General features: G+C 40.4%; 1 protein-coding gene across 1 annotated transcript; it reads right to left on the bottom strand.

Annotated features, from left to right (window-relative positions):
• Nucleotides 1-26: 26 nt before the first annotated feature.
• On the bottom strand, nt 27-27,888 carry nipal2 (NIPA like domain containing 2). The gene is made up of 11 exons (XM_026184232.2): nt 27,629-27,888; nt 19,701-19,769; nt 18,539-18,707; nt 8,763-8,822; nt 6,352-6,473; nt 4,422-4,518; nt 4,047-4,182; nt 3,761-3,849; nt 975-1,038; nt 785-882; nt 27-599 (listed from the first exon to the last, which is right to left on the bottom strand). Exons 1-11 carry the CDS (start codon nt 27,722-27,724, stop codon nt 493-495), a joined length of 1,107 nt encoding a protein of 368 aa, XP_026040017.1. The 5' UTR covers nt 27,725-27,888; the 3' UTR covers nt 27-492.
• Between the last annotated feature and the right edge of the window lie 99 nt (nt 27,889-27,987).

Below are 27,987 nucleotides of genomic sequence, written 5' to 3'. Positions count from 1 at the left end.
CAAATGAAACCCTCAGACCACAGGAACACTTTTTTTGTCCTTATTTATTTACACACAACACAGAGCGGTTTATTCAGCTCATTGACATATAACCTTATGTTATATTGATAGGCTCGGTCAGAGTGCCCTCCTGGACCTTTTTGTTCAACCACTACTCTCCTCACAATTAAAAATTGTTGCTTGTGAACAATCTAATATTGACCTTTCATCCTGAGGTGTTTCCTTATGTTGGAGTGACTCCTCTTGAGGTATTTCTGATACCTGTGTGGGAAATGATGCTCAGACACAAATAGATATTTTACCTAATGAGAGGTACTTAATAGTTGGAGCATAAAATGTAAAATCAATATGGCCACCAGTTCTGATGCTCAGCTGGCACTGGTTTTAACTGATGGCCATCATTTCTTTCTATAAACACATTTTAAATGAACCAAGAAGAGAGACGCACACACAAACGCATCAAAATGACAGTCTCAACAGATGGAGCTGGGCCTATGAATCGTCTGTTTGGCCCGATCTGTTGCACATAAGTTTGGCTGCCAGTGATCCGTATGTTGTAGTCTTTGCCTCAGGCTGAACTTTGTCTGTGTGCCTTCTCCCTGTGAATATGGACAGTGCAGCTCATTAGATGGAGTCTGCTGCCCGGGTGGCAGACAATAGCAGCTGGGTGATTCCAGGATCACTGCCACTAGATATAATTCAAAAGCTATCTGCTAATAAGTGAACCATAAAAACCAAAAAAGGTTCTAAGGCAACAAAATAAAAAACGATAAATAGATCTTACCAGGAATTTTATTCATTGCGATAAAATTGCGATCTTGCTGCTTTATCTTTGGCCTGTTTCGGGCTATCAGGAAAACTCCAACAAAGGACAGAAGACAACTGGGGGGGAAACAGTTTGAGAAGTTTGTTGACATTTTGCAATAAGCATAATTTGATAAGCTGCAGTGGCTGGTAGCTTATTGAACACTTACCCAAACAGGAACATACCGATGTTCAGCAAGGCCAAGCCTTCAAATTCCTGATAGAATACAATCCCTGCAAAATGAAAAAGTCCATTTAATGTGACAGAGTAACAAAACATGCACATCACCTCTGCGGCTTTCTTTGTGAAACATGGCCCTAAAACCCTAAGCATGCATTACACTGGGATAATGAGTGGGGAGAATTATTAAGTGAAAGGGTGCAGTTTTGAGAGATGAATAGTAAACACTGCTCAGCATATTGACAGAATGCAAAAACAAACAATGTCCTCTGTGCAGAGACTGTAGGAGAGCCACTGTTGGCTCAGAGAGCGAGTTCATTTTTCCAGTGCTCACTTCACTGTCTTAAGCTGTGACCGTCACCGGGTTAGGACCAAAACAATATTTTTCCTCAATGTGGAGCTAAACTAATCTTAAAGTAAAAGTCCGCCCACGGATGTTCTTACACCGCCAGATATAATACATCAGCAATTTGTTGTTCAATGCAATCAATTGTGGGTTATTCGTGTAGGCGGACAGAGCAATAGTAATACTGAGAGCAATATCGGAGAAAGTAAAGAGTAATTCAAACTACAGCTCATCTCGTGCCTGTGCCTCCTCTATCACAGGCGTCTCTCTGTATTGGGCGGCGTTGTGAAAGACGCTGCTGTTCATTTGCAGTATGAGAGCGACACCGGAGCTGATCTTGTTTGAGCCTGATGTTTTGTACTGCTGGAACATTTTCTTCTTTTACACTCCACTGAAGCCATGCTGCAAATGGGTTGAAATGACATCACTCGGGCAATTTATCCAGAAGTAAAGCAAACAAGAAAATGGATTTTGTAACACAAGGTGTCCTGCCAAAAAGGGTTTTACATTGTGATGAAGTGTTTTACTCTGGATTTTCTCTTCAAGCCAAAATACTTGGGGGAAACTTTTGTCTGTTTTTCTGGTTTATTGATTAGATATTAAAAACCTGACCTGGCAGAACACACACACTATAAATACCTTGCAGCGTTTGCTGAGCAAGGACTCCTAAGTGGTTCACAGCAGTGAGTCACTGTCTTGATCGTGCCCTGTGTGTGTAATGTATGTGTACCCGATTTCAGCTATTGTAGTGCTGGAGCACATCTTTGTCTGTTATTGCCAGTAAATCTTATGAAACATCTAAAACCCTTTAATTTGCTTCTTTAGTAGGAATCAATCTCCAAAACTGCTTTCATGAGGTGTTCCCGCGTTGCAGTGATCAGTATCTATCCAGTGCAGACAATGTTGCTAGCATGGCAGTAAAACTGATGTGACAAACAAAGCCTGCAGGCCACGAGTATTTCTACATGTTGACATGTAGGGGGATTAATGGGCTATTGTTTAGTTCCCAGATGTTCTACATGTGAAGGCTTTGTGCATAGATTTACTGTGACACACAGTTACCATCTCAGGCTCTTCAACATCCACACTGTATAATAATAATAATAATAATAATGGATACTTTATTGATCCCCATGGGGAAATTACTTGTTTTTCTCTGCATTTGACCCATTCACTCAGTGAAGCAGTGGGCAGCCCACTAAGCAGGCGCCCGGGGAGCAGTGTGTAGGGACGGTACCTTGCTCAGGGGTACCTCAGGGTAGCCGTTAAGTGGATTCGAACCGCCGACCTTCCGATCATGGGGCGACCACTTTACCTACTGAGCTATCCCTGCCCCCCCTGTATGATACATTAAATGCAAACATTTTGAGAATACTTCTTTTATACTAAAAAAACCAGGGAAGTTGTTGGTTTATTAAACTAGGTCATTACTCTGTACTTATACTGGTCCAGTTTAGAACACTTCTGTCTAACAGGCTTCCGTAGCTTTAAGAAATAATGAATGAAGTATGCAGTTGCAATTCCTAGCAACCGATGAATATATATTTGGTTTGGTGGTGAGTGTTCGTGACACCACAACAATGTCCACAGTACAAAAAGCTGGCACTGATAAGAGCCATAAAGGAATATGTCACTTTGTGGCTCGAGTGTGGCTAAATCTTGCACTTTTAAATCATTTTTGAATGCAATTCAATTTTATTTATATAGCGCAGAATTACAACAACAGTCACCTCAAGGCGCTTTATATTTTAAGGTAGACCCTACAATAATCAACAATCATATGACCCCCTATGAGCAAGAACTTTGGCGTCTGTGGGAAGGAAAAACTCCCTTTTAACAGGAAGAAACCTCCGGCAGAACCAGGCTCAGGGAGGGGCGGGGCCATCTGCCGTGACCGGTTAGGGAGAGAGAAGGAAGACAGGATAGGAGACATGCTTTTGAAGGCAGCCAGAGATTATTGACAAGTGCGATTCAATGCAGAGAGGTCTGTTAACACATAGTGAGTGAGAAAGGTAACTGAAACACTCAATGCATCATGGGAATCCCCCAGCAGCTCACACCTATTGCAGCATAACTAAGGGAGGATTCAGGGTCACCTGGTCCAGCCCTAACTATATGCTTTAGCAAAAAGGAAAGTTTTAAGCCTAATCTTGAAAGTAGAGATAGTGTCTGTCTCCTGAATCCAAACTGGAAGCTGGTTCCACAGAAGAGGGGCCTGAAAACTGAAGGCTCTGCCTCCCATTCTACTTTTAAATACTCTAGGAACAACAAGTAGGCCTGCAGTGTGAGAGCGAAGTGCTCTAATAGGCTGATATGGTGCTATAAGGTCATTAAGATTTTTGGACCACAGAGTAAACCTGAGGCCCAGAGAAGCAACTGTTCTGCTCATTTAGCCACATAGCTGTTCAACAGCTTTCTGTTTAACAGACCTGCAAGGATGGCACTTGCAGTGAAAAACACAAAGTTGATAGGAACCACCTCTGTGGCATCAAACATTTTCATCGCCTGATTGAGAAATCTGTAGAGAGAGAGAGAGAACAAAGCAACATTTGAGAAGTTTGGTGAATGAAATGCAGCAGGTACAGGGTCATCATGTAAAATATGTGATTTCCCTCACTCTTCACTGAACAGCCATCGAGCCAGTGACAAACGTGATATCTAAGCGATGACAAAAAGCTTAAAGATGAGAACTAGAGACAGAAAACTTTGACTAACTTGATCTGGAAGGCGCAAGACGCAACCATGACAACAAACATGACGTAGAAGATGGGGTAGATGAGCTGCAGCTGGCCTTTTATCGACTCTGTGATCATCCCTGACACGGCTTTGACTGAGATCACTGTCAGAGAGGCTGCAACAACACACAAGCAAGACATCGCTTTAACATTTAGCTGCAGCACCTCACAAGTTCATGCTAAATCGTGGAGGCGGTTAATTTAGTGAACACGCTGAATTATTTCCTTCTATTGTTCTCAACTTGGTTCTCTTCAAAAATGATAACAGCTCTATACGGTAGCCAAGCAACAAAAGCAACCTCCAACTTAATCTACAGCATCTGCCCTCAGTTGGGCAACTTCCACTCTTTCGTACCGAGCAGGGCCACCAGCAGCATCACAATGACGATGTGCTTCATGTTCCTCCTCTTGTACAGATAAAGCAGAAGGCAAAAGATGACGATCTCTATAAACTGTTGAGAGAGAAAGAGACGTACAAATCATTAATGCAGATTCCATTTCCTCGAAGCTGCACAGAAATTGAAAATCTGAATTGCACTTGAATTGTACTTTTACTGACTGTCTTATTAGTGGAAGAGAGTGCAGCATGTAGCCAGAGAGCAGGACACTTTAATTGAAATAAATGACTATGGCGGAAAAATGAAATGAATTGCTGGGTTTTAAATGAAAAGAGCTCGGGGTTGTCAAATAGCATTCAGCTGTTCCAGGATCCTCTAATGCAGCTCGAGTAGATAAAGAACAACAACAGAGTGTAAAGCAGAATAAAGTGGGGAAAAAGGGCAAGCTGACCTTTAAAATGCCTCCAGCTATCATCCATGTATCTCTGTATGTATTTTAAATAAAAGGATTAATTATGATTTGAAAATGGATTAACAAAGACCTCAGGCATTTGTGGCAGATACCCCAATCCATGTTCAGATTGACATTACAGCGGTCCTTCCAGATGATAACTGATAACAGAATGATCTTTGGTAATAAGAAGAAGGGGCAATGGGTATTTCATTCCCTCTGATTAATCACCCACTAAAGTTAATCCCATACTTGTTGGAGGCTGTTCCTCTGCAGGCTGATGAGTATTCACAAACAGCGTAGCCTCTGCGTTTCTAGTTATCCATTTGTATTTGCCCAATATCTTCTTATGCACTTTTCATGGATTTTTTTTTGTAATGGTTTACTAAATAGAAAAAGAATCGTGAGTGACATGCTGTGCCCTGAATAATGATGGCACTGCCACCTGGGGCACGTTCTCCTTCTCCGCCATTGGCTAGCATCGTTTTACATTTATTTCTACTTAGCTTGACAGATCATGTGCAGTTGTTCAAAAAAGTTGTTCAAAAAAAGTAAATTAAATGTTTAGGATTTGGAAAGATAGCGTCAGTAGAAAAGTGTTTTTGTATTTGTGGTATATTCTGTAATATAGGAAACAAATGAAAAAAATGCAGTGTATTTTGATAGCCTATAGGTCTTATGTGGTGCTCAGGACTTACTAGTTACTAACTGAGACATCACAGCTAAAAGGCACAAAACGCAGTGTTTGGTACAGGAGACATTTAACCTGAAACATGAAATGCAAGGTGCATGAGAGTCAGGGAATGACTCAGACACAGCTGGATGGATGTGAATGACCCCAGTCTACAGAAATGCTCCTTTAAAAGCGTCTAAGAAGTGCTTTCAATCAAGACTAGCTCTGAGCCAACATTTACGTTTGTGATGAGTGGGTTTGGACAAAAAAACAAAAACAAAACAAAAACAAAAAATGTTGTTTTAGCTCTGTACTTGTCTTCTGATTGGTCACTATAGCAACAGCTATGTTTATGCCACTGCTGCTTGAGGTGAAACTGGACTAGGAGGGTACATGGGTAAGTGTTAATGCACTCACAGCCTGTTTGTTGGAGGGAGTATTTCGTGACTACCGAGTATGAAAACGCTATCTAAGCTTAAAAGGACTCTCTCCCACTTGACCACTTTCACAACAGAGACACACAACAGAGAACAGAGCTGAGGGAACGACCCCTAAGAGTAGTGGTAGAAAAGACCTCGTCTCATTTGGAAAAAGTTACCAAGCAGCAGCTGGTTGTAAAGAGTGACCTTGTCTTTGACCAACAGTGGTGTGCTACATTAGGATTTTCAGTGACATGACCACGGTGTTGTGCAATAAAGCTCACAATGATGCATTCTATGATTACATGTGGTTTCTCTGTTACTGATAAATAAAAAATATTGTTAAACGAATACACATTAATGTGTATTACTTGACTTATAAGGGAGCATTTTAAAGGACACACCAGGTAAAGCAGGAAGTGCCAGCTGATAGTGTAGTACTGGACCAGATGGGCTGTGATGTGTGTGGAGGTGTGGGGGGCAAAGGTCACCAGGACGTATGTTCCTGTTATTGCCAGGGTACCACCTAAGAAAGAAAGACAGCAGAGTGGTGAGTTTATTGGAGGTGGTTTTTATATTGATTTGACAGCTCAGTTGACCTCATCTTACAAGTAGTTCTGCTACTACTACTGGGAGTAGCTAAAATCCATAACACCTACGGTCATGTGAGAAAGAAAATGTACCCTCTTCAGGTTTTATGTCCCCCCCCCATCACATTTTACAGTGTAATTTTTTAAAATGTAGCCATACTGCAGAAGCAGTGTTTGAACAACTATGTAAACATTTAAACTGTCCTGCTGTATCAGCCAATTTTTTGCCTTAAGCTGCTGGACACATGCCCTCACACCTGACTTTAGCTGTTCATGGTCAACTCACTGACTGCAAGGTGCCCATGTCTTGTGGCTATAAACCAAGCCCAAATCCTCGCCCTTCCATCACTGTTCTTGACAGCTGGTGTGAGGTGTTTGTGCTGATATACTGTTTGGGTTATGCCGAACACAGCGCTGTGCATCTCAACTTTAGTCTCGTCTTTCCAAAAGACATTATTCCAGAAGTCATGTGGATTGTTCAGATGTCACGCTGCCAGCAACCCTTCCAAACAAGTGATAGTTGTTCAGTCTTTTTGTAACTGTAATGTCATGATCTTTAAAAATGCAACCAGCTAACTAAGAGCTGTAGAGTCTCAGTTGTAGCCCTCGGATTTATTGCAGTTTCTCTGAGCACTGCACGATCTGACCTTAGGGTGAATTTGTGTGGACGCTCACTACTGGGAATATTTCAATTGTCTTGAATGTTTTACACTTGCAGTTCTTCTGACTGTACATGATGGACTTTTAATTGTTTGGAAATGGCTTTATAACTCATACTATTGGGCAGTGATGGGCAAAGCCTTTTTCAGATCTTTACTGATCTCTCTTCTTCTTGGCAGTCTGTTAAAACACGTGTGAATGGTTGAGACTAGAAAACGGCAAAGCTTTTCTTTTAGCAGCGCTCACACTTGCTGATGATCAGTTAATTAACTTAATTTGATTATCAGCACCTGGCTGCCACTTCCCCTCTTAATCCCCATGGAAACAGTAAGATCGTACTTACAGTAATTCTTCACATGCTGCTTCTGCACTTTGGCTTCATTTTTGTTAAATAAGTACTGACACAGTGTCGCATGTAACACCTCACCACACGGTTTTTTTTTTTTTGTCCTAAGACGTAAAACCTTACAACAGAAAGAGGGCCTCCTTTCTTTTCCACATGACTGCATATGGCTATTTAAAGAAGTGTTTTCATTTTGATGTCATTTTTTAAAAAAGCGAAGTGAATATAGAGATTCCCTGTATTTTTTGATAGAGCTGTCCAAGATGCAAAATGAGTAGTGCAGTGATTGATAGAAAAAGAAAAGAACTGGCCCAGTTCTTGTTTATTATACACTCCATTCCTTAAATTGGTACAGCCCTGCAGCACACACTGACATTTATTTGATTGTTTGCGATAGGCATCCTGCTAAAAAGATAAACGGGACATTTATTGAAATGGTACGAATGCTCTTTTTTTTCCTACAAATGATCCAGTGACTATATATCTTACCAATGGGCTTCACTTTAAAACACATTTTGTGTCATATTTTTGTTCCTAACTTCTGACACAAGAATGAACTCAACTTGAAAAATGAACTTGAAATGAAGCCTAAAATGTTACTGTGTTCATTCTTGCAGTGGTTTTTAATATTCATCTTTATTTTTGTTATTTAAATGATCATTTTCGAGGTTTTACCTCTGCCGCTGGCTGCACACAGGCAGAAAAACAGAGCTTGTTCCCACTAATATGCCCCTTTATGAATAAAACATTCATGCATTTAACTGTTTCCAATATGCGGTTGATAATGGCATTCGGCAATTGTAAAACAAAATGGCAAAAACATTGCAGCCGATTTATCCAAGAAAGCAACAATAAACAGAGCTGTGTGATGCTGATATGAATTTCCAGTCCAGGAGTAGGAATGGTCATCACAATTATGCCATTTAGCAGCAGAATCACCAAATTGTTATGACAAACAAAAGCTTTTCATAAAACAAAAAATATGTCTGTGCTGAGTGTGCCTTCGCTTTCCCGAAGCTACAAAGATAAAAAAGCAAGAGGGCATTTTTACTAGTACATAACTGGAATTCAGGATATTTTTTCTCTTGTGACTGAATTATCATCTGTAAACTCAGTTTGGCATATATACAAACTACATTCAGATTTGCTCTGAACTCAAACTACCATCACAAGAGGACACTTATACTGTAAGTGCCATCATCGCTACTGAATGCTTACTTACCAACGATGTCAGAGGCACACAGCGTCTCCTTGAGAAAAACCACAGATATGATAGCACTGGCTGTAACAACAAAAAAAAAGTCTCTTAGTTTAACTGCAATTCAAACCATTCAGTCCACTACAATGAAAGTAAATACCAACATAGTTATATTTCCATAAGAATCACATCAGTAATGTTGAAGGTAGTCTACATTGTTGACTGCAGACACACACACGTCAACCACATCAAAGCATCTGTGAGGCAGTGAGGTCTTAAAATAATGAAGCAGAATTATTTGTATAGAGTTGTTTTTGGTGGTTGTTACTGGAATGCTCAATATGAAGTCAAAGGAGATGTTGATGCAAGTAATCATAATGCATAAAGTAATCAATCAATCAATTAACCAATCAATCAATCAATAGAGATATCAAAGATTTTGGGAGTTGCCAAATCACTAATATTTTACAAAGAAGGAATGCACTGGCCAGTAGAGGGATAGATTCTGAAGCGTACAGGGCTACGCTTTCTGCTTCAGCCAAATGTTTCTGATCTGATCAGACAGCGCTGCACAGAGCAAATGGATTATGACCCAAAGCGTGCTGCAAGACCAAAGAAAGAATTTTTCAAGGCAAAAAAATGTGATATTTTTCAACAGCTAAGTCAGTCATCTGATTTCAACCCTATAGAGCATGCTTTTTAGTTATTAAATACAAATTTGAAGAGACTGACAAACAAGCTGCATCTAAGGGTGACTGCAGAACATCTCAAGGGAGTAAACAACGCATGTGATGATGTCCACGGATTGGAGACTTCAGGCAGTTTCATCGAAGTATTAAAAACAATCCTCATGTTTAAAATGATGTTAGTTTGTCCAATTACTCCTGACGCTCTGAAACGATTTATAAAAATGACTGTAATTCCCAAACAGTTCATGGAAAATTTTCCTAAACTGCTTGAATTAAATCTCAAAGTCTACACTTCAGTCACACATTGACTGTTTGATTTAAAATCCACTGTTGCAGTGTACAGAGGCACATACTAAAAAAAATTGTGCTTTGCTTTACATCACGTTGATTGCATGGTTTACCTGGGAAACAGAAGGCTGCAGGACGCACTATGGAAGGAAGGCGATTTCTGGACATTGTTCTGAGGGAAAACCTTGGGTCCTGGTATTCGTGTGGATATTTCACTGACATGTACCTCCTTCCTAAACATTCCCAACCACCACTTACACACCCTTCATGGCAGCCATATTCAAATAGGCTACTAACATCAGAACAAGCCATCTTTAGGTTTTTTTTAAGGTGTTATGTCTACACAAGCAGCAGTGATACAAGTATTTAGTTATGCACATATTCACACAGTGACACTATATTATTATATGTAAATGCGTGTTCACATAAATACATGTACACAATGCTTGACATGTTTATATTAGACCAACATAAATCGGTCCGTATGCTTGGATAAATGGAACTCATTAGGACTTCATAGCACCAGCATGAAATTATGATATTCCACGCCACGTTTTTTGCAAACCCATCCATCAATATCATTGTCAAAAACTGCGACACTGAAAAGCAATCAGTCTCACATCAGCTAAGCCTCAGATTAATCTTCTTAATGTTTCCCCGGGATCTGCACCGAACCAAGGGAGAAACACGGCATTCGGCTGTCACGGAGACAAATAGCAAGGCGGGCAGAAATGCGTGCAGACTTCACAGCCATGCCGATAAACAGGCAGATACACAGATGGATGGCCACACAGGCACGCTAACTGGCTGAGACAGAAAAACAAACTGCGAGACAAACGGCCAGTGGACAGAGAGGCAAACTGACATGCAAGTGACAGCGGCCTGTCACAGTGAAGAGGTCAGTTTGCATAACACGCTGACGCTGCCGTGCTGGAGGTCTCCTCACTAAACAACACAAGTGGAAAGCTCATTTTTATATAACCAGTTGGAATTATGATGTTGCATTTTTCACCAATATCACAGCAGAGCATACTATGGGCGCTATGTTTTGCCGACACGACTGCCAGACAGCAATCTGGGTGAGCAGGTGATGGCACACAGACACGGGGACTAATTGAATGGAAGAAATTGCTGGAAATTACTGGAAGAGAAACAGACAGAGCATTTGAGTCTGTGTATGGGCTCTGCCTCCGCCATAAGGAGATTAGATACAGAGTGTAAACAGCTCAATGTGTCAGAGACACAGTGTTGGATGACAGGCAGTGACAGGTTCTTAACATGGATATTAAAGATATATAGTTGCAAGTTTATCTGAAACAAATCAAATATAAGCAAAAATGCCATTTTAAAACCATGATTTAAAGCCACACTTTCTTTCAAATAGGCTATGTATCTCCAAACACACATTTTCCGAAAGAACAGGCCATGGATGTGCACAATGCCGCAAGGACCCTACGCTCTAATTGGAAGTTTATAAAGATTCTCCTTAATATTCTGATGAAACAGTTAGTTGTTAAATATTTCATACTGAGAGCATGTTCGCACTCACATTTTGGACGACTCTTTTGCCTCTGGGACCAGCTGGATCTAACAAGTAACCATAGCAACTCCATACAAAGTGAGCTTCGCACGGCTTGATATAATGAGAAATGTGGCAACGGGAACCTCTGGGGTACGCAGTTTTGTCACTGCTGTTGTGTCCTTGTGTGCGCAGCACCTCTATACATGCTCTTTGTGATGTGTAGTAATGGGTACCTACCAGTGAGGACGAAACATACAGTGTCAATCATTCTTGTGCAACACAAATCTGTCATGAGCAAGATGAAAGCAACAAAAGTCTGACTGCCATCACCCAGAGAAGCTCAAATATAGGAGCTGTGCACGTGTAATTTGTAAAAGAAAACAAAAGTTGTATTCACAATTTCCCAAACAGGAACTTTTGATAACTTGAATCAAAACCGTCCTTCAGAAGCTATTCAAGAAAACATTACACAAACGTTGTAAAGGAGTTCTGAAATCTGAAATGAGATCTTGTCCTGACCCTGAATAAATACAGTCACACTGTAAAGTCATTCTTTAAAATCATTGTGTTATTTATACATCTACATTACATCCTGACTTCTTCACACTGCGCTAACACCGCATCCTAATGGATAATACAGTGCTGCAGGTCTGACATCCGTGAGTGATGCAGTCAGGTTTCTGTTCATTTCCACACTGCCAGCTTCCCCTCCTCTTTTGCATGCGATGACATCGGTATCTGAACGAGAGAGCTGATTCTCTGCTCCACACAACAGCTTTTGGGCTGATGCTGTCATTCCTAATAGAGAGGACTGGGCTCTGTGAACGCGGACAGTAGTAATTGCTCTCCCCGGAACGTCACGAGTGCCAGCGTGACATGCACGGACAGGCGGATGACAGCGGCATCGTCAGCTCTCTCGATCCCGGCCCTTTACTCCTCTGCTTCTGCCTATTGTGTCTTATTCATTCACATACTTATGCTCTCCTTTCCTTGAAATTTTCTTCCTCTCACCTCAGCCTTTCTCCAAGCCAGCCACTCACTTCCCTCTTGTTTACCCAGTGAAGGCATCCTGCTGTCTGTACCCCCTTCTGTGCCTTCACACATCTCTCGGAAAACAGGCACAACAGCACAGCAGGAAGGGTGTGTGTTGTGTGTGCATATGTCAGAGGAGCATCCCAAGTCGACACAATCCTCTAGACCTTTTACACACCGCTACAGTTATGCATAAATTTTATGTGTGTGTATGTATGTGCTTTAAACATTTGCATATCGTGTGAGTCAGTGTGAGCTGAGGGGTACAGTCAGTCAAAGAAAGGAGCCAACCTGCAGATTCTCCCCTGTAGCTGAGGACAGACTGTGTCATGACTGCAGACATCTTCCTCTTCTTTCTCTTCCTTTCACCTCGTAATCTCAGATGCATTAATTATTTAAAAGGCTCCTTGAAAACGCACTTCAGCTGCATAATATTCATTCAAACTCCAGTGCAACACTAGCAATCGGCTGGTTTCACGAGGATCTGATAGTAAAATGGAAATGAGTACGGTAATTGTTAATGGTTGTGGTTTTAAAGAGATTCATCACAAGGTTAGATTTACACACACTGACAACACATTTGGAGGTTGCTGGTCTTAACAGAACACCGAACTGAGGCTTTATTTTTCTGCTAAAAGCATTTTTTTCTTTGGTAAGTGCTCACTGAAGCAAATACAGTGGCAAGCAAAACTACAATGAACAAGAGGTGCAGCCTTCTTAGCAAGATTTGTGGTTTCGCTTAGTGCTTTATTCAAACCATTCATCCACTGGCAAGACGTGACTATAGGAAGCGTGGAGGTAATAGCTGTCATTAATATCCATGAGTCACCACCACCTCCAGCGCCGTGAGTGATGCGCGGTGGAAGGTAAGAAGTGAACCTGTTCAATATTTAACCTGCGTTTAGAGTGTTTGCACTGAGCAGCTGCCAGCTGTAGCAATGGGGCAGGCTTTGTTTTGACTGGCTAATGAGTCCGGCTTAGTCTGTGACATCTTTAGCTCAACTGTGGGCCGTAAAAATGATTGTTTCTCAAGTGTGGTGTTAGATTCATAATGTCAGGAATAATTGGACTTCCTATGTAATTTAATCTCTGGAGCTAAAATGTAGAGATTTATCTTCTGGGTTCAGTGCTGGGTATAAGGTAGGAATTGAAACGATGACACATGAACTCCCCCCGCCGCCACCACTCTTCCACTCTCACACAATGACCCACTGTTTCTGCTCGTTTAAAATTTGTTAAATTTACTTTTGAATTAACACCTTAAATAACAAAGAATGGTTTGTAAGCTTGAAGATTCCAGTGAATAAAGTGAAGACTGTTAGTCTCATCAGTTATAAGCAGTTGTGTAGCTTGGAAACACAGGAGAGAAATAAAACTGTTATTGCAGATGGAGAACTTCACTGATACATACAGATCATTTTTATGCCCTGCACTTGAACATACTGCTGCTGAGCTAATGAGCTGATGAAGTGATATATATCACCATATATGAAGGTCTATTTAACACGCAAGGGTAGAGCAGAAACTAGTATTGTGCAGTACAGCACAAAATAATAGGATAATAGACACATTTAAGTACCAGTGTATTGTGACATTTAATATAAATGTCCTTACAATATGTAATGGTTATTAGGCAATAAGGGACTTAAATATAATGATTATTAAGAAACATTACTACGTGATAAGAATAGATTTTACGTGATTCTGTAAAAACAATGTCTTATAGAAACAGATTAAGGTACTTTTTCAGTACTTCCTTGCAATGCTTCTACATTTAAAATATTAATAAAAGGAGTACAGTTACTAAACCTAAGTAACTTAGCTCTGTTGTCACTTTTAAACCTTTACTAACTAATGTCTATGTGTTGAATTTCACATGTTTCAGTTAAGGTTCTCATATAAATAAATAATACAGGCCAATATTATGCCTCCAATCTAAAAAATACATCATATGTTCTGCATCCCTATTATAAAGGCCCTAATATTATATATTATTATATATCCCTCTAAAACTGAAAGCCAATGAATGTGGGGAAGAATTTGTATAATCGATAAGTTGCATTACTGCCGTGAAGTCTTCTTGTGTATGTTTAAATGCAAGCTATTTTAAGATGATTATTATTTCCTATTTTGAATCAAATGCTTCTTTTGCAAACAATATACATTAAATCCTAGAGAGTCTTTGCAGTTCTCAGATGCTCCACAAACAACAGCAAACGTCAACTTTGGAATAAAAATGAATGTGAAACACACAAGTCTTTACCCAGGTCTGCCACCGTACATTTTACAACGTTTCTTAGGAGATTTCTTCTGCAAGTAATAAAGACAGAGCAAAAAGATTTAATTCCCAGTACCAAAAAGAAGAAAGCTGTTTTTTTTTTACCAGCAGTAAGTCTCACAATGATTCATATTCCCATTAATATAGTGATAGAGGTAATGTTAGCTAAGTTATCAATGCTTACCTAGCTAAGTGGGAAAAATAAACCCAGTCAGCCTACTGTGGTGTTACAGTGAAATATAACAATAATGGTTCTAAGGAAATCAACCAACCTGTATCTGGAAGCCACTCGGATGCTAATCCAAATACCTGAGCTGGTGTCACTGTCAAACGCAGCATTTCTATGAGCTCAACACACAAACTGTCTGTGTGCAGTTTGTCGCACACTGTGTTGCTAGCTAAAGATACAGCTGCTGTATTTCACTATTTAAAGGTTGCATGAAAATCCTCAGCAGGTTAGTGTAGCATGAACAGGTTAGTTTGCTGTACTGTGATGGATTCAAAGAAAGGAACAGTGTGTGACTGGTGCACAGTGGTCGTCTAGAATAAAGTTAATATAAACAGCGTACTGTCAGTGTTGCCAGGACAACTCATGAAACATCTGCTGACATCTGGTTGAATTCAGCTGTGTACAGTGTTGGTCAAGTTACTTGAAAAAGTAATTAGTAACCAATTACTGATTACTTCTCCAAAAAAATAATCCCTTTACTTACTGATTACTTATTTTCAAAAGTAATTCGATACTTAGTTACTTTTTTAACCCTGTGGTTGTGTGCACCCCCACCGCCTTACTTAATGTTTCGGTCACATTTGACCAGTTAGTTTTTAAAACATGACACATAACCTGAATAGTAATAAAGCAATAGACCTTTCAGCCCAATTCTATTTTTTCTGCATAATCCATCATATAAAATTGAATCAAATGAAAAAATCTCTTTTTAAAACTTGTTTTATTAGTTTTAATCTTTTACCTTCATGCGCATTGCATCAAGCAAAAATTAAATTATATGCAACAGTCTCTCACAGAAAGAAATTTGTTTAACATTTAAACCTATTTTCTGCATATTCCAGCATATGAAATAAAATAATGTTTTGTGTTTACACTCTCTTTCAAATAGATGCAAGTAAAACACAGCAAAAAAATAAATAAAATCAAAGTCTCAGTGGCACTAAGTCCCGTTGCTCTTTTTCACCTGTTTAGCAGGAGTGGGGCGGGTGGAGGTCTGCCCGGTCATGTCAGTGGGGGGATCCGGGGGGGTTTCTCTGTGAATTTCACATTCCCGTGGCAGCGTGCTAGGTACTTGCTCAGATTTGCAGTTTAATTTTTCACGGTAAAAAGAAGTTTTCTTCCCATGCAGAGTGTACAGCATACATTAATGTTTTTGTCACTTTTTACAGAATCAAACTCAAAGTAATGTCAGCACTTCCAAGCTTTAAACCCTGCATGGTCGTACTCGCTCCTGGGGCCCGTTCTTCGTACGTCGCTTACTACATCCAAGATCAAATGACACATCCAAGATCAAATCATCGCGCTAACCGTGAGCTCGCTAATCCGGTTCCCCGAACACACCTGCTGTTGACGATTACTACAGCTGGACGCAGTAATGTGACATCACTGGGTGTCGTAAAAGGGGCTACGCATCGATAGTAGAAACATTGATCGGCAACCCTCTGATTGGTCGGCGAAAATGTCGACGGAGCGCGCTCGGCTCGGTATTTTTCGGCAGCAGAGCAAGAACTCTTGAGTGAGGGATTTCAGGAGTTTCAGAGTTTAATCAGAACGCAAGGGAACACTGCAAAGGCTGCAAAAGCAAGGAGCGAGGGCTGGCAGGAAGTTGCTGACAAATTAAACTCGTAAGTAATTTAATAATAACAATAATAATGGAGTGGATTGATATAGCGCTTTTCAAGGCACCCAAAGCGCTGTACAATGCCACTATTCAGTCACTCTCACATTCACACACTGGGGGAGGCAGCTACAGTTGTAGCCACAGCTGCCCTGGGGCAGACTGACAGAAGCCAGGCTGCCATATCGCGCCATCGGCCCCTCTGGCCAACACCAGTAGGCGGTAGGGTAGATTTATTATATTACACTATATTATCCAATATTATATTACATTATATTATAATATGTTATATTTTATCCTCTGTCACATTAGAGCCACGACAGGACCCACTAGAACATGGGAACAGGTAAAAGTGAAATATAAGAATATTCTACAGAATGGTAATATTTATCACTTATATTGCTTTTAGTCTCTTGGAAAGAGACCCTGGAATAATCTGTTTGTTTATAACAGCAACCAAGAAAAGGGCAGAGCAAAAAAAGACAGGTGGTGGTCCTGCACCCCCTCGTCAACAAGTTGGTTAAGTAAATAATACCCTCACGGGAAAATCGATATCTCTCTATGAGCACACTGTCGCGCTGAGCTAAAGGATCCTGTCTGTCCCGCAATATACGCTGAATTCTGAAAACTCTCCTTATCAATCTTGCACCTTCCGCAATGGGTGTCTCGCGTATACGGACAGGACATGGCTGCGACAGACTTCCCAAATCCACCTTCGCTTTTATAGCCGTGGTCTCTCATCTTGATTACACGAAGTAATTTACAATTGCTACTCTGAAATATGAATTAAATCTGTAATAATCACATACATGTAATAGAATGTTAATAGTACATTTCCCTTTTTTAGGAAATGACCTGTGTGAAATCAATAAATGGATCAGGTGCTGCATTGTCTTTAGTTACATTGATGTTATTTATTTATGGTGAAACAGTGGTGGAATATCGCTGTTGCTTTCGTATGAATGACGCGGACATACCTGCGTGGCCGCGATCTAATCCTGTTTACATAAAGTAAACCTGCTCCCGAGCAGGTTTACGCTTACGGCTCTGTTGCTATGACAGCAAGTCCCGGATGAGCTTCGGGGAACCGACTGATCCAGGATCACGCGAAATCGTCAACAATCTAATCCGGCTAACCTACTTAGCGAGGTACGAAGAACGGGCCCCTGCTCTCCATATTATCCATTGTTGATCTGCACACATCTGTTACCACGAACGTTGCATGTGTTTACGTCATTGTCACGAGACCCTTTCACAAACAAAATCACGGTTTAGTAACGCAGAAATGCAGTGTGCTTACGGGAAAGTAATTATTTTTGCAATAGTAATCCCTTACTTTACTTTGAAAAAAGTAATCGGATTACAGTAACGTGTTTATTGTAACACGTTGTGTACATCCACAAAGAGCAGCAGGTCTGCTACTCACAGCCTGTACAATAAGACAATCTACTGGAGCGCTCAATAGAAATTACTGAGCTGTGATTCTTTGCCCCACACTGAGCCATTTCAACTAATTTTAGGGTTCCCCCATCTGCTGAATCCACTTTAATCTCTTCCCTACTCATTTCCTGCTTAGAGGCAAAGTCACCCTCTACAATGTAGGTAACAGAAAATAGAGCTCTTCTAATATTATTGTTACATTAATAAAGCACAAGGTTCAGTTAGCTTTGCATAAAAACAGCTGGTAGAAATGTCCTCCAAAGAGCTACTTTTTACTTTCTTACTTAGAGTACATTTCAGAGCCTGTACTTTTTTTTTAAACTTTTACTTGAGTAAAGAAGTTGAATCAGTACTTCAACTTTTACTGGAGTATTTTTCAACACTAGTATCAGTACTTAGGTACAGAATGTCTGTTCTTTTGCCACCTCTGGTTAAGAGACTACTATTCGCACATATAATTTTATTAATGCATAAAATATACAAATAAGCATTATAAAGTGCTACAGATTAAATAAAGTCTATAGAAAAAATTTTTAATAGAAAATGACTGGATAAAACATCATTAGTTTTTGGTTGGCATGACACTGTCAACAGGATCAGAAGGAAAGAACACAGGCCTTGCATGGAAACACCTTCCACTGTTAGTTTTGCTTTCACACTTGGATAATGCATGACACTAAAAAAACAAAAAAGATTATATTTACCTATAACAGACACACAGCCCAGTGGGGCTATGAGAGATGCTGGAGCAAAGCCATAGGCAGCAAAGTTTCCCAGTTCCCCAACACCCATGAGAACCACTCCGCACCACCATGTGGCGGATGTGTAGTAGGGTTTGGATCCACGCTGTGCCTGACGTACATGGGCATATTTCTGTCAGGAAGAGAGGGAACGGGAGCCAGAGGAGCCAGGGGAACAGTCAGATAAAGTGGGCCCAACAGAGCTGTACAAACTACAGCAACACAACACAGACAATAACTTCACCGCACTGTGCAAATCCTAAAAAAGTAGGTGCAACTTAACATATTAATCAATCAATTTAATATAGCATTACACCGACTGTCACACAACTCTAAACGCAGCATCACACTCTCTGCTGATTACCATTTCATCTCAGAAGAGACATGACACCAATTAAGAAGCTGTATGATCCCAACACAAGTCTACAGTATACCTCATAATCATTAACAATTCTATTTCTGGAAGCTTATACTGGCTTCTAAGTAAGGGTTATCAACCTCTTTTAGCACTTTTTCACATCTACTTGAAGCTGTCACGGCATCCAAGTTTGCTCTGCATGCTGCTGCCATGCAGACTTTATTTCATATTATCAGTTCCCCAGAAAAAAAGATCACTTTAGACAAATAATGTTTTTAGATGAATCTTCTCAGACTGGTAAATGTTAGCGCTTGTAGGCTTACATTACATTTAATCAATGAAGTCCTTATTTTTTAACATTGTGATGCTCAGAAAATGGTAAAACTTCACCTGAATTAGAGCTATCAACCTAAGGGCAGCTTATTAATACCCTACTCAGGTCCAGACTGTGCAGAAAATGTGTTGTTTGAATACTTAATTGCACTATATTAAAACTGAATTGCAATATTTTAACACCCACTTCTATTCGTTTTAATTCAAACAGGCTTTTCTGTCATGAAATGCAGTCATTTCTAATGCACACTGCCTGCTGTGAACATCACACAGCCACAGTGCCCGAGGGTACACGCACTAAAATCCTGATGAGCACACAGAATTTGCTAAAGAGAGCAAACCATGAGGAGAAAGACAGTCTAGAAATACTTTACAGGCGCTAAACGCCTACTGTGCTGAGTGTCTGTCACACAGCTGGATTCCAGTGTTTCCTACCTGTATGTTGAGCGAGATGCTGATGAGGACATTCCCACATATGGAGATGATGATTCCCAGGAGATAAGTCTGTGGAAACAAACAGTAAACAGACAGAGGATTAGGTGACGCTCTAGTTGTCACACGACTCCAAACACCCCATAATACTTCTCGCAAGTCTTCCCTCCAGCTGTCGCATCTGTCATTTCCATGACAACCACAGAGAGCATTGCTCCATTGGTGTTGTGTTCAAAGGCACAACTGCGTGTGTAGATATTGTTTGTACTCCTGTGGAACAGAGGCTTTTAAGGCTTCGTAACACCGAAATCTGTATTCTCACACGTAGTAAAAAAACAAAACAAAAACAGCAAACAGACATTTGACACAAATATGCCAAAAAATGAAAACAATCCAAGTTCTCACACAATATCTGACACCTCATTAAGATCTGGATGTAGGCTGGTGCACACCTTCAGACAAATAAACGCACAAAGTTCTGGGAATATCACACTCAAGCTGACAAAGGCAAAAATGGAGATTCTCAACTATAACTATCATGTTTACCATCTTTAGTGTTTGCATACCAACATACTCACAGTAACACTTTCCCAGGATTCATTTCATATTGTAAATACTGCAATTAGGACTTTCTGACTTGCAAATAGCATCCACATCAAGAAACTAGCATTTTAGCAAAAGCTGCAATTTATCCTGAACAATAAGGAAAAGTGGATGTCTCACTGTACACCATAAATACAATAATTTCAAACTATGCAGGGCTTTTTGGGTAACTAAATACAAAGATTTTGAGACATCCAAAGTAAAACTGCTATATAAAACAGCCAAATTCAATTTTAGTGCAACCTTAATTAAAACAAAAAAAGTATCATCAGATGTTTGTAGCAAATTTTCCTCAGAGTAGGTGTATAAGTGATGGAGGGAGAAACGAGATACATTCACTTAAAGTGCTGGAACAGTATACTTGGCTGTTTTGTCCCTGATATATCCCAGGAAAATGACTGCCAAAAGAAAATTGAATTCTGGGTTATTAACATACCGTTGGCTGTGGGTGGACAAAGTTTATAAAGGAACGATAGCACAGAGTGGGGGTGGAATGTGAAGGATAAAACCTAAAGAAGAGAACTCAATCACTCTTGAAGAAGTAAAAGAAAGTGCAGCCAAGCATTTATCCCTTGAAATTGCTTTAAGGAAGAGAGGTGGAGGATGGACAAGGAGAAGGTGGATGGTGATGGGAGTTAAAACAACAGGATGAGAAACAACAGTGAGGTGGAGAATAAGAGGGAAATTTAATCACATGCAGCAACAATAGATTAAAAAAAAGGAAATAAGTATTAATGTTCAGGTTCAGTGGTCCATTCTGTCTGATAAGACAGACAGTGGGTTATTGTCAGTATTATCCATGTGATGTTGTTGACAATAAGATAACACCGCCGTGGTCAAAGGACACGGGAGTGAATGGAGTGTAAATTAATTCCTCTGGTCTCCAAACACAGCTCCAAAAACAGCTGCTCACTACCGCACGATCCAGAGGTCGCCTATTGTCCATCAGTGCGCATCATTAGAAATCCTCAGTGACAATATGAAGCATCTCTTTGCCAGACTGAGAGGGAATAGCTGTGATGATTTAAGCATAAGTCGCAATTCATCGTGCAAACAATGGAAATATCAGCAATCCTCTACTCTTACTGCCAGGCTCAGAGAATACACGGAAGCGTACACAGGAGCACCACATGAAAACATGAGAGTAAACATCCACGAAATACAGGTTAAAATGATGTTTTCCTTACCTGCCTTAGTGTGCTACCTATCCAGTTCAAAACCAAAAAATAAAAAATCCTATAAAAACATAAAGTGGTGCGTTAAGGTCGACGGGATATCATATATAATATGACTCCAGCACAATTATGAGTCATACACTTTCATGTTTGTTTAGCAATAAAGGCCGAGGTTATAAGAAACACTGTATTCTAGCAAAGACAATAAAATGCTGCTTGTTTGCAGTTTTAATGTGGAGCATGAATTTATACTGCATCTTTTAGGCCAAAGCGCTCCTTTGCTCTGTTGTCAGAAAAGCTGCTCACTGTGGTTTAGTTTTATCTGTGTGCACAACAAATAACCTAAACTACCGTCACTTCTTCTAAGATTTAACTCGAGCCTGCTGCAGACCTGAAATAGGTTCATTAAGTTTAATATTTGAACAAGATAATAGAGCTCAGATCCTTTTATTAATCACTAACTTTCAAATATTTAGTGACGGTGTAATGACATCCTCGAATCATGCTTCATACCAAAATCAGATAAACATAACTAACTGAGACTGAATGCACTCACACAACAACAGCAGCTGCTCTGAGGAGAGCATCCTTTTTAGTGTAATTTATATATTTAAAGACTAATGGAGACTGACTGTGATTTTACTTATGATCAAATGAATTAGGCACAAAAATAAATTTAAAAAACTGTTTCTCGCTCCATGGAATTCACTGGCGGACTTCATTTCTCTATTAATGGTGTCAGACTTACCAGAAAACTGTCAGGAATGTCTGACTAAATTGCTTCATGCACATCACTTATCGGTAATCATTCACATATACTGACTATTTGTATAACAGTGTGGACGTGTAAACAACACCGCAGAGCACATTACAGATAATAATGACACCAGGAACAGTAGAGCAACACAGATATTTCCACGATCATCCTGACAACCCCTCTGCCCATCTAATGAACCATTAGCCACTCCTACTCCCAGTGAACTGCATCATGATGCGTGTCTTGGATACACATGTGGCGACAAGCTCACACACCTGATTTCCTTGCGGTTCAGCTGTCCTTGCCCTTGACACAGCAGTCAGGTTCAGTACAACTCACAGCTGCAAACCCTAGTTAAATACACTAGTCAGAGCAAGTAAGAAAGCAACGCAAAGTCCCACTGAGAGGTTTTGGAGGGCAAATTAACTATTTAAATTGGTAAAGGCGCCTGAAGAAAACCCAGAGGATTGATACTGCAATGTTACCCTAAAGCGACACTGATGTCTGAATAAAATGTCAAGTGAATCCATATAAAGTCTATAATAAATCCATATTGATGAGACTGGTCAATTACAACATGGGTCCCTTTGAAAACTCTGATCAGCTGTTAGTCTACAAGGAAAAGACAAAAGTGTGTTCCTTGCTTTTAAGCACCAGAGTAGATATGAAGCTATAAGAAAACCTACAGCCAACTTTCAATTAGTTTTGATTTATCTGCTCATGGCACTCCTAATTCCATCCAGCAGCTCACTATAAAGTAAAACTACAACTTTTTATTGCATAACTCAGCATATCAGCTCCTCGCCAGCTTGATAAGAAATTGAAGTCTAGGGGACTTATGGGTAATTTTTCATTCAAAACCACCACATTACAGTCCAGTTTTTCTCTCGCGTCTCTCTTCCAAGCCCATCTTCTCTTCACCCTCTCTCTCCCTTTTCACTTTGGCACCAAGCTGGATGAGATCACTCACCTGAAACCTACAGCGAGGACGCTAGTGCTAAACCGGATTTAGTTCATGTGTGTTTTCCTACACTTGCACGATGATTGCAGAGTAGGAGAGGTAAACAGGATTTGGGAGGAGGAGGGGAGGAGATGGGCGGCTTGCTGATGGGTTTCCTAGGGGACTGATAGGTAAAAAGCCTGAACTTGTGTGTGTGGGTGTGAAGTGATAGACGGCGTCCTCTAATGATATGGCATACAGACTGACGGGGAGAGTGGACTGTGACTCCCGACTGTACGGAAGAAGAATATGACCCTAGTAATTTATGATCAGACACCTATCAGGCAGCTGTGGTCTGTACACTAAACCAAGATCAATAACCTTGTCAAGCTCTGCAGGAGAGAGTGTGAGTGGCTCCCTTCCGCTGCTGTTACTGAGCCCATGGGGAAGCTGCAGGTTAATGCTGAGAGAAGCCGGGGGCAGAACAGGGTGTTTAACTTTGCGTGGGTGCGTGTGTGTGTGCGTGCGTGAGAAACAGTGTGTTAAGAATACGTGGTGGTGGATGTGCAGCCTGAGGACAGTTCATTCCACAGACTTCACACAGGAGATAGCAATTTGAAATGTGAGGAAGGATTCATCTTAACTTCTATTGGATTCATTCACTTCATATTAAGCTGACCAGCAAGTGTTTTCAGCCTTATTATAATAAATCATTCCTCTCGTTTGTTGGTGTAAAGTTGGAGGGTGTGCATTTGCGGTACAGGTGGTCACTGCGGGAATCAAGGCCAAGACTCAAGGCTGCAGGAGCCTAACGCTCTTCCCACCGAGGGAGACAAATTCATGCGAGAGTGTGAGAGAAGAGAAGCAGGAGAGCAAGTGAGAAAGGGAGGGGGGGTTAAAAGGGAGAGACTTTTCCTGTCAGAGGAAGAGCAAACAAAGCTGCTGGATCAGGCGAGGCTGGTATACTGGGAGCGTCTTTTGTTGGCTGACTTGCTTAGCAAACATTACACACTTTAAGGAAAGCGACACACTTCACACCACAGCACCGTTTAAACTGCTGCACATTCTTCATCTTACTTTATTTTAATATAAGGACAGTTAACGCGTAAAGAAGTAGAAATAATCACTTATATTTACTCAACTACATTATTTAAAATATCTGAATTTAGTTGAGCCTGTCCATTTTGTGCTCTGCTTATACTGTATTACATCCATATCCAAGTGCATTAAGAAGAGATATTTGCACATAAATATGCAGAATTTGTAGGCAAGGAACAGTTTTTGATACTGGAGGCTTTTGGTTTCTGTTTTTGTCCAGGCAGTACTGATTTATCACGTTTGAGCAGTTTAAACATTTAATGTAGAGGGAAAATAAGAGGAAAAACATCTGAAAAACAGCCATATAGGAAGTGCTGGCTATCATCTGGTTTCAGCCATTTAGCTTTTTAAAACATATCCTAACAGTGGGTGCATAAAATGTGAATTATTTGCCCAAATCTCTTCTGGAAGAGCTGAAATCTTGGCTGATGGGTTCCCATGTTGGTAATGATGTTTATCAGCAGGGTAATAGTAATATCAGCTGCTTAATTATACTGGCCAGAGTTTTATTAACAGTGCCTCTGAGCAGAGTATTTTTGTACTGTCCATATATTAAGTGGGCTACTCTCAAGGAATTCTAGGATATGGTTGTGAGGTTTTCATCGCTGAATGATTATAATAGCAGTAAGACGGTCTTTGTGATTTTATCAGTATAAAAGAGCAATTAAACATTTTGGTATTTTTATTTTCACTTAAGTAAAGGATCTATATACGCCTCCTTCCACTGCATCTATGTTTGGACAATAGCAGGTATCCAGAAGTTCTTGTCTTTCCCGTCCTCTGTAATTACAGGTTGTTTGAGGCCATCCAAAATAGAAATCTGCTTTTACTGCGGTCTTATTTTAGCTTCCTCAAAATGTAATTTGTTTGTTACAGTCAAGGAATTCGATTGTACATCATTTCAGAGCAAATGATTCTGAAGACCTGACAACTTAACTGGCAAGCAACACAATAATGCAGCCCCTGAGCAGCATGTTTAGTTTTTAATGTTGCTGCCAGATTTAACAAGAAGTGCTACGATTATTGTGAGGGCTGGATTCAATAAGCTGATACTGATACTGGCTGTGAGAAAGGCAAAGCATCAAATAAAGATTCTTGTGCTTTTAAAAGTCACAATGACACAAACTCAAGAAGGATTCCCACTGCAGCAGTCCAGCAATATCGTGAATATCGCTATCAGCAAAAGGAAAAGTGGGCTCTAACTCTGTGCGTGAGAACATTCATCATTGAGACACAATGAGGGAATTTACCACCAATTGTGGGCCGTGTGTTGTATAAACTCCATTACTTAAATGTCAGAGATAAGACAGCCTGAGCTTCTTTTGCTCAGGAACGTTTCATAAGCACAGAGCAAACTCCAATTAGTGGATTAGACCAGAACCCGGAAACTACATGTGACTGTTCTGAGTAAAATAATTTAAATCTGAATGGATCTGAAGGCTGATGAAGGGCCTGATAGCACTGATCCTCCTCCTCCTCCTCACTAGGACACTGACCAACAATGAGAAAGACCGACAGACGTACAGACAGCACGGTCCTTTGTGTCCACTGACAATAGGGATCTGTCCCTCACTGGGATGGGCTGATCTCTGGATGCAGCCCTTCAGTTTCTGCTCCGGGTGAGTGGTGGGTACAGAAGAAACATGGATACCAGTAGTAGAAAGAAAACAGACATTTTAATACCATTATCAAAATGTATTTGTGGATTGCGTCACATTTAACCTTAAACCGTATGTTTACTGAGTAAAGGCTCTGATCAGGATCTAGAGCCAGGATAAATAACAAAGCTGGCTATAGATCTCTGCAAGTAATAGTGCTGAGAAGAGGTCCAGGAATTAGATCTTTAAAATGTATTCTTTTTTATTATTTGAGGGAGAAAATGTGTAAGTCCTATCTGTTAAAATCTAATCTCTTGTATACTGGACACTAATTTTGGGTTTACTGTTGCGCTGTGCTATCTGCTGTCAGCAGATTCTGTACAGGTCTCCCATCACCCACCTCGTTTACCTCCAATAGAAATTGGCAGTATTTAGTTCAGCAGCACATGCATTCTGCAATTTTCAAAGATAAAATACAGTTGTCGAGTTTGAATAAGCTTAAAGTGAACAGCTTTGTCCATAGACTGAATCAGCCTGGAAGCTCCGCTGCCCGCTATTCCCCACACTAACTCCAATAAGGCAAAAACTGGTAAAGAAATTCTTAGGAAATATTACCCATCCTCTGTTACCTAACGTAACGGATCACGTCACTGGAAGTAGCTATCTTTCAAAGATACTGGGACTAAGTCTCACTTGTGAAGTATAACCAAGATGACAAATCATCATCATTTTTTTCAGCAGCATTTTTTCACTTCTAAAACGCTGTCAAAGTGTGACACAGACAGATATTGTCCCCATCCTGAGATGCTCTGTGGGATGGTGGGTAGCCATGGACAGAGGGGGAGCTGGGACCATTAGCCAGCTGTTCAGGACTCTTACAGTAGATCTATTCTCTCACAACCCACCAATGGGTCATTACTCATTACTCACGCCTCTCAGTCCTCCTCTGCTACCCTTTCTCTCTCTGGCCCCCAGTGGTAATGTCACACTTAGGAAACATGGCGAAACACAGTGACAGGGGAAAATGAGGGTGAGAGGAATGTGTGGTTACATAAGAGTGGGAGGAAAGAGGACTGGCATAACATAACAGGACGTTTGCACACACACATTCAAGGAAACTGCTTTTTATTATCACACACAAACAGAAGTGCACGCAGTCTGCATACTCTGTTTAATGGACAGATTAATCGAACCCACTTGACAAAGTTAAAAAGTTCAAAAGAAAGAGAGAGCCTTTCAACGCAATGATTTAGTCATGATTGCTTTAAAAAATAGTTGTGACAGGTGCCAGCACCAATAGATCTCTGCCCTGTCTAGATTCCTCATCCACACTGAGTGCTCATTACCTAAAGAGCTTTAGAGGCTGAGGTTATACTTTGACTTTCAAGATTATTTTTTAGGCACTAACTAAATCTTCTCTCGGATATTGGAGTGCAAATTTCTGCTCTAAATGGAGTTTAAAAAGTGAAGTTTCTGAAAATTAAAAAAGTTTTGCTCTCATCTCCGCAGCTGCAGCTGGAACAGGCTCAATATCATTTATATTACAAGCGGGCAAAAATATAACTACGGTGCACAGAATATGGCTCAAAAAAGAAATGGTTTTCTTTTAAATTTACGACGCATTCTGTGTTTTTAGGTTTTTGTTAAATTAGAACAAGTTACCTGTAAGTTTGTCACTTATACATCTTATGAAAGTTTTTTTTTAAATATTAGTCTTTAATCTCACCTTGCCAAAACGTTTCAAAGTTAAACAAACTCACCTGAAGCGGATTTTCCAGGACCTCTGCGCGGTGAGCCAGGGCCGGGGTCAAGGAAGGAAACACATGAGAAGAACTTGAATTCGCCATTTTTTCCATATCACGTAAAAAGGAAACACTTGTTTGCCGCGATTCCTTCCTTCTTCACATGTCTGGCGTTACATCTCACTTTCACCTCATCCCGTCCCAGGCATCCCACACGTCCTTGTCGCTTCAGTGGAAACTCGGAGGGTAAAAGTTCTTCATTGTTGAGGACAGGAATCAGGAGTTGGTGATGGCTTCAGGTACGATCGGGAAAATAGAATTTTAAATTAACAAAGTCATAGAAAAAAGCAAACAAACATGTGCATCTTTTTTATGTT

Source organism: Astatotilapia calliptera, chromosome 11 (assembly GCF_964374335.1).
Source record: "Astatotilapia calliptera chromosome 11, fAstCal68.1, whole genome shotgun sequence".
Classification (NCBI taxonomy): Eukaryota; Metazoa; Chordata; class Actinopteri; order Cichliformes; family Cichlidae; genus Astatotilapia; species Astatotilapia calliptera.
The sequence above is the reverse complement of the archived record's forward strand: the minus strand, read 5'-3'. Positions and strand labels throughout refer to the sequence as shown.